The sequence below is a fragment of the Entamoeba nuttalli genome, assembly GCF_000257125.1.
Source record: "Entamoeba nuttalli P19 unplaced genomic scaffold asmbl_2109, whole genome shotgun sequence".
NCBI classification, from domain to species: domain Eukaryota; phylum Evosea; order Mastigamoebida; family Endamoebidae; genus Entamoeba; species Entamoeba nuttalli.
The window spans coordinates 1-7,153 of record NW_008575079.1 but is presented as its reverse complement, the minus strand read 5'-3'; the positions used below and the strand labels follow the sequence as shown (position 1 = coordinate 7,153).

At 26.7% G+C, this 7,153-nt stretch overlaps 3 protein-coding genes across 3 annotated transcripts; 1 reads left to right on the top strand and 2 right to left on the bottom strand.

The window, feature by feature from the left end:
• Nucleotides 1-571: 571 nt before the first annotated feature.
• On the bottom strand, nt 572-3,357 carry ENU1_009480 (regulator of nonsense transcripts, putative; the record flags this gene model as incomplete). The annotated part of the gene is made up of 3 exons (XM_008856633.1): nt 572-2,174; nt 2,224-3,176; nt 3,226-3,357. The coding sequence occupies 3 exons, from the start codon at nt 3,355-3,357 to the stop codon at nt 572-574; spliced, it is 2,688 nt and encodes an 895-aa protein (XP_008854855.1).
• Nucleotides 3,358-3,492: 135 nt separating this feature from the next.
• On the bottom strand, nt 3,493-4,633 carry ENU1_009470 (leucine rich repeat and phosphatase domain containing protein; the record flags this gene model as incomplete). Its single annotated transcript, XM_008856632.1, has 3 exons — nt 3,493-4,121; nt 4,166-4,372; nt 4,447-4,633. 3 exons carry the CDS (start codon nt 4,631-4,633, stop codon nt 3,493-3,495), a joined length of 1,023 nt encoding a protein of 340 aa, XP_008854854.1.
• Nucleotides 4,634-4,829: 196 nt separating this feature from the next.
• On the top strand, nt 4,830-6,534 carry ENU1_009460 (Rho GTPase activating protein, putative; the record flags this gene model as incomplete). Its single annotated transcript, XM_008856631.1, has 2 exons — nt 4,830-4,863; nt 4,946-6,534. The coding sequence occupies 2 exons, from the start codon at nt 4,830-4,832 to the stop codon at nt 6,532-6,534; spliced, it is 1,623 nt and encodes a 540-aa protein (XP_008854853.1).
• Between the last annotated feature and the right edge of the window lie 619 nt (nt 6,535-7,153).

Genomic DNA, 7,153 nt, shown 5'->3' with positions numbered 1-7,153 from the left:
TTTCTATTTCATTTATTTCTCTTTCATCTTTCTTACATAGTCTTTCTCTTTTCTTCTTTTCTGTCTTTATTATTTTTGCTTAGTTATCTCTCATTGGTTGTTTATTGGTTATACACATCTTATCAATTTCATTTTTGTGTATTAGCATTCTTTCTCTATTTTAATACATTATTCTTATGTTATTATCCAATATGATTCTTTCTCTTATCATATATTTGTTATTTGGTTTATTTCTTCAATTTCTTGTCTTTTTCTTAAACATTTCAAAGATAATATTATCATTTCCATCAACCATATTTTTAAACATCGTTATATACCCTTAAATATTGTTTTGTCATTCATTCAGTATTGACAAACATCCATTTAGATAATGATGCAAATACAACTCATTATCATTTTTATAATTGGTTTGTGGTTTGGTTCATGTAAACTTCTTCTCCATAAATGAAAATAAAATAATCAACAACAGAACAAAACCAGAATAAAGAGAAAATTATAAAATCAGAAGAAGTAAGTTCAATACAAACATTAGAAACATAATAAACTACTGAATTAACAAAGAAAAAGTAGATTATTCAAAAATGAATTGTTTTGAGTGAAGAAGAACGTCACAATCAATGTAAGAAACATTAGTGTTTAAGAAGAGATTTTGGATAAAAGCATCTTGTAAGATGTTTTTGTGCATTATGAAAATTAAGTTATTTCGAGCACGAGTAAGAGCAACATTGAGACGTTTTGCAGATTCTAAAAAGGAAGAATGTTTATTTCTAACGAAAGAGAGTAAAATAATATCTTTTTCAGCACCTTGGAATGCATCAATAGTTGCTACTGTAATTTCTTTTTGAGATATCGAAGAAGCAAGATATTCACATTGTTGTTTATAAAAGGAAATAACACCGACACGATTAAGTGGAATAAGAAGTTGAGATAAAATAGAAATGATTTGATTTACAACACAAAGCTCGAAATGAGAATAATAACTCGAACCAAGAATTTTTTCATCATCAATGTCATGATAACAAAGTATAATTTCATTACTTGAAGGGATGAGAGAATGTTGATTATAAACATTAGCACCATTTTGTAAATTACCATTATAATAGAGTCTATTAACAATATTACTAATAGGAGGACAACATCTGTATTGAACTTTTAACATAATTGGAATTTCTAAAGAACAAAGTCTTTGGAAAAGAGTAGCAGAAAGATGGTCAGTTTGAAGAACAGGATCAAGTTGCATAGGATCACCAACACAAACAATACATTTTGGATTAAATCTAAGAATAGGAATAAGTAACATAGGTTCAATAGTTTGAGTAGCTTCATCAAGAAGAATAATATCATAGGAATTATTAAGAATTGGATTTGTAGAAGATGCACATGTAACACCAACAATAGAGGCTGTTTTTATATCATGAGACCTTTTTTCAATACTTCCACTTTTTCTTTCATTAATTTCATTTTCAATAATTCTTCTTTCTTCATTTGTTAATAACTTTTCTTTTTTTAATTCTCTAAGATCATTTAATCCATCATTTTCTGAAAGAGTGAATGGTAATATTTGTTTACTAATTTTTTTTAATGACCCAACACGAAAGAATGACTTATAATTTTTTGTTAATAAACTTTCAAGAACTCTATCAACTGCAACATTAGTTGATGCACAAACTAATACTTTATAATTTAGAGATGCTAATAAAATACATAACACTGAAAGAAGATGTGACTTTCCTGATCCAAAAACTCCATGAACAAGAGTTAATGGTGGTTTGTTTTCTTGAAGGGATTGAATAACTTCTTCAATGACTTGAATTTGTTCATTATTTAAGTTATATTCTTTAATTATTTGAATGTCTGGTAGTGGTTGATATTTTGTTGGTGTAAATTTATGAAATATCAAATATTGCATAAGACTAGAAAGTAAATGAATAGGTGTAATTGATAATTGAACTAATGTTTGGAGTATCAAGACTTCTGTTGATCCTGAAAATCCACGTAATGCAATACAATTTATTCTTTTAAAATTTGTTGGTGTTGGTGTAATAAATTCAATTCCAATTAGTCCATCTTTAGTTGGTCCATGATATAATGATGTTACAATATAAATTTTTGAATTTAATGAATAAGGATATTCTTGAGGTAATAATATCCATAAATCATCTTTTTTTAATTCTCTATTTAAATTATTTATGTTTATTTATCTTTATCTATTTCTTAACAAACTTAACTTTCCTTATATCATTAATTTTCATAAAATATATTGTTTTTGTACTTTCTGGATCTTCTGGTGTTGGTACTAATTTCTTACTTTGAAAAACTTCAACATCAAGAAAAACAATAATCCCTTGTTCTTCAAATATTTTTACATTCAATTCTTTCATTTCAATTTTACGATCAATTGCTTCTGGTAATTTATATCTTAACTCTGTCTTATTTATTCCTTCTTTATCCCATTGAAATGCTTTGCATTTATGTTCTGGACAACAATAAAATCCTCTTCCTTTATTTATTCCTTCTTTGTGACATATTTGTCTTATTGCAACTCCATGTGAACAAATACTTATTCTTCCTTTACCTCCCATTTCAATGGCTTGTGTATCAACTATTGTATAAAACATTTGTCCAATTTCTGCTAGTCTATAATTTATTTCATTAACTACAATATTATTCATATCAGTGACATATTTACCAATATTAGTGTATATCCCTTGACTTGACTCTTTATTTCTTTTGATTCTTTCTATTTTTTCTTCACTATCAATTAAACTTTTAGGAAACTCAATTTTTTCCATTGCTTTTGGTACTTTAAATCCTTTCCTTCCTAACTCTTTTTTAATACAACCTGTTTGTTTATTTATCTTCTTATGTTGTTCTTGACTTATTTCTTTTCCTTCAAATATGTCAATTAATTCTTTAATACTATTTTTTTGTTTGTCAGTCTTTATTATTGAACTTCTTGGTGTTGTTGTTAGTAGTGGTTTTAAACTGGTTTTTCTTTTCTTCATGCCAGTACAAACTCTTGAACAAATAGGTATTGTATTATGTGCATTAGTCTTGTCAATTTGGGGATTAGTTTCTTCTGATTGTACAGAGTCAATGTCAATGAGAAATTTATCAACTTCAATTATATCACCAACACTTGGTGTTTTTTTAATCGTTTCACTTGTTATTAATTGCTAATAATGTCAAATAAGTATTATATGATATTATTTTATATTAACAAACCTTCTTACCATTAACTTCTTCATATAATTCAAATTTTTTTTTATCTTCAGAATATATTCCTATTCCATCTTTCCATTTCTTTACTTTTTGAATTTTTTGGGTAGTAAAAAGGACAATAAAATGAAATGACATTGTTTGTTGATTTTAAGATTAAATCTGATAGATAGAAAGAAAATCTTTATGAAAAGAAACAGAATCTCCGAAAAATTGAATTGATCAGTAGAATTAAATACTTCTCTCTTCGCTTATTTATTAATATACACTTATTTATTCTTCTGATTCTTGTCCGTCATTGTCCACTTCTCCATTATTAAATAATTTATGCTCAAAACTTAGAAGTTGTTTCTCAAATCCTGTATTTGGTGATATAATTGGTCTTTTCTTTTTAACAAATGTAACAGCTTCTTTATACCTCCACATCTTTTTGTACATTAAATATGCTATTAAAACAGTACTAGATCGAGATATTCCTGCATGACAATGAATTAAAATAGACCCACCTCCTTCAATTATTGTCTCCATAAATGAAAAGCATTTTGCAAAATATTGATCAATTGCTTCACTTGCTAAATCTCCAATATCAATATATTCAACTTGGATTTTTTTGGAGACAACAATAGCTTTAACTCCTAATGATAAGATTCCTGTAATATTTCTTTCTATTAAAATGTCTCGATTTCTTGTAGAATCTAATGACCCTAAATAAAGACGTTCATCAATTTGGTTAGGTGTTAATTGGAAAAACGGTGATGGAAAGAGAAGACAAATTGTTGTTTCAGTAAAAACAGGTGCTTCAATATAATTTGTATTAATATAAAATTCTTTTAATGATTTTAATGGCTTTAAACTACTATAATCAAATGTATGAATTTCATTATTTGTTAATTTAAGTACTTCTACTTCAATTAATACTTTTTTTCTCCTTCAAATAAAAACAAACCAAGTGATGTTAATTGTGAAATATTTCCAAAATCAAATTCTTTAATGTTATTATTAGAAAGGTCAAGAAATGTAAGTAATGGTAATTTGGACAACACATCCATTCCACTATTTATTCTATTTTGTGCCAAATTTAATGATTTAAGTTGTTGAATGGTTGTTAGATTTTTAGGGATGCTTTCAATTTTATTATTACTAATATCAATAACTATTCTTCATTAGTTTTAACAATTTAACATAATCATTATTTATTGACTTTTATTGTTAAGAAGAAGAACAAACCCTGAAGATTACTAAATAGGTTAAAAGCACAAATGTCAGTTAATCCGTTGTCTTGGTATATTAAAGACTTAACGTCACTACCAAGAAACTTTTGTGCTTTTATATACTTAACTAATTGTTTGAGCATATTTGTATTAGTGATTTTCTTTTTTGTGAAATCAATCCCAACATCTCTTCTTCTGTGCATTAAGGTCAACTAAAATCAAGATTTGGTTGTTAATCTTTCTACGGAACAATATATTTATAGATATATAACAAAAAGAAAGAGAAAAACACAATTCAAAAACATATTAAAAAAAGAAAAAGAGGAAATAAAATAAGAAGAAGGAAGAAAAAAGAGACATCTTGAAAAAGAACTTAAAAAGAGTAAGAGCAAAAAGAAAATGTTTGTAAGAATAGATTGTGTAATAGCAAAGAGTATAAAAAAGAAATCAACACAATAGGACTAAAACATCAGGAACAATAGAAGTATTATATAATAAGAAATTTGAGACAAAAGAAATAAAAATTGTGACATCTAAAGATCAACATTTATATTTAATAGACAATGCATCAAAACCAAAATTTCAAATTGATTTAAGTATAGCAATTTTTAATATTCATATTAATAAAAGAAATAAAGCAATTCCACAAGGAAAAGAAAATCTTTGTTTTGAATTATTTTATGATAAAGTATATACATTTTGTTGTCCATCACAAATTGAATTTGATGAATGGATGAGTACATTACCATTATTAACAAAAGTGTATGGAACATTTAAATATCCATTAGGATGTGCAGTGAGTAAGTCAGCATGGAGATATCCTATTCCAATATATAGAGCTATTGAATATCTTCAGAAAAATAAAGGAGCAGAAAGTGAAGGAATTTTTAGAACAAGTGCATCATATAAAATTGTAGGAAGAGTTAAATCAATTTTAGATGGAGATCAAGACATTGTAATTGAAGAATTTAAAGAGTGTGCATGTGCAGCTGCTATAATTAAAGAATATTTAAGAGAATTACCAGACCCATTAATTCCATTTCAATATTATAATGAATTTGTTGTTCTTGGAAGATTAAAAGATGGAGTAAAAGAAAAAGAAGCAAAAAAATTAATAAATAAAATACCTGATGTAAATAAAAATACGTTATGGTATTTATGTTATTTTTGTCAAGAAGTTGTTAAAAATGTTGAAAAAACACAAATGACAGCATATAATTTAGGAACATGTCTTGGACCTACTGTTTGTAGAGCACCTCCTCATGAAGCAATGAAAGAAATGGAAAATACTAAACTAGTTATTGAAGGATTTGCTACTTTAATTAATTCATATCAAAATATTTTTAAGGAGATTGAAGAAATAAATTTAAGAGCAGGAATTAATCCACCAGATTATCCAGCTGTAGTTCCTCATCCATCTGCACCTTATGAAAAAGTTACAGAAGAAATTCAAAAAGTTGTGGTTGAAAGGCAAAAAAGAATTAATGCAGGTAAACCTAGACAAACGATTTTTTCACATAAATCAACTAAACCAGAAGTTACTGATGGAACAAGTTTAGTTAAAGAACAAGTTCAAAAAGTTATGTCACAAAATAATGGATTAACACATCCAACAACAGAAGCACCAAAACCAAGTTATCTTCCACCAAAACCAAATCGACTACAACATAAATCAAATGAACTTATTGGAGGGAATATTGCAAGTGGAGTATTAACAGCAATTATAGACAAAGAAGAAGATAAAAGAAAAGAAAATCCAAATCTAGGAAAAAGTCAAGAACATAAAACAACAAATAACAATAAAGACATAATAGAAGAAACTGAACAAGAAAACAACAATAGAGAAGAAATAGAAACAAAAGTACCTACACTTCCACCACCAAGAAGAAAAACAAGTTGTTTTAGAGAAAGTACAGGAGAACTTATCAGTAAAGTTATAGAACAAGAAAAGGAAATAGAAGAATTAAAGAATATTATTCAAAGATTAGAAAAACGAATAAGCAAAGAAGAAGAGATGATTGAAACACTTATTCAATATAATAATCAATATTATCAAGAATATGGAACAGGATATGAAGAAGGATATTATGAAGGACAAGAATAATTTAAAAGAAAGATAAGAATTTAATGTTTTTGTTTTCACAAAGAACTAAAAAGTAATACAAGTGAAAGAAATGAGTGAAGGACCACGGTTTCTTCAAAAAGATTTTAGTCAAATTGAGTTAATAGGAAGTGGGTCATATGGAAAAGTATATTCAGCAGTAAGAAATGATGATAAGAAGTTTGTAATAATGATAAAAGTATTACAGAAAGTAATTAGACAGAAAATATGCAATTAAAGTGCTTATCACAACAGGAGAAGTTCGTATGGAAGAAGTAAAAAATGAAATAAGGAGTTTGGCATGTATTAATAATAATAAATATATTGTTAGATATTATGACACATGGATTGAAAAGTTAAGTGAAGAAGACTATGAATGGGTTAATAAACAGAAAAATGATACAGACGAAGATAAAACAGTAGATGATGACACCAATTATTTTAGTGAAGAAGAAATGGATTTTGAAGAAGTTTCATGTCTTGATCCAAATGAAATTGAGTGGGAAGACTCTCCATATAGTAATGAGAGTGAAGAATATTCAAGTCAAGAAGACGAATATGAATATGAATATATTGAAGAAAGTGAAACAATAGAAAATAAAGAAGAAAATAAAGAAGAAGA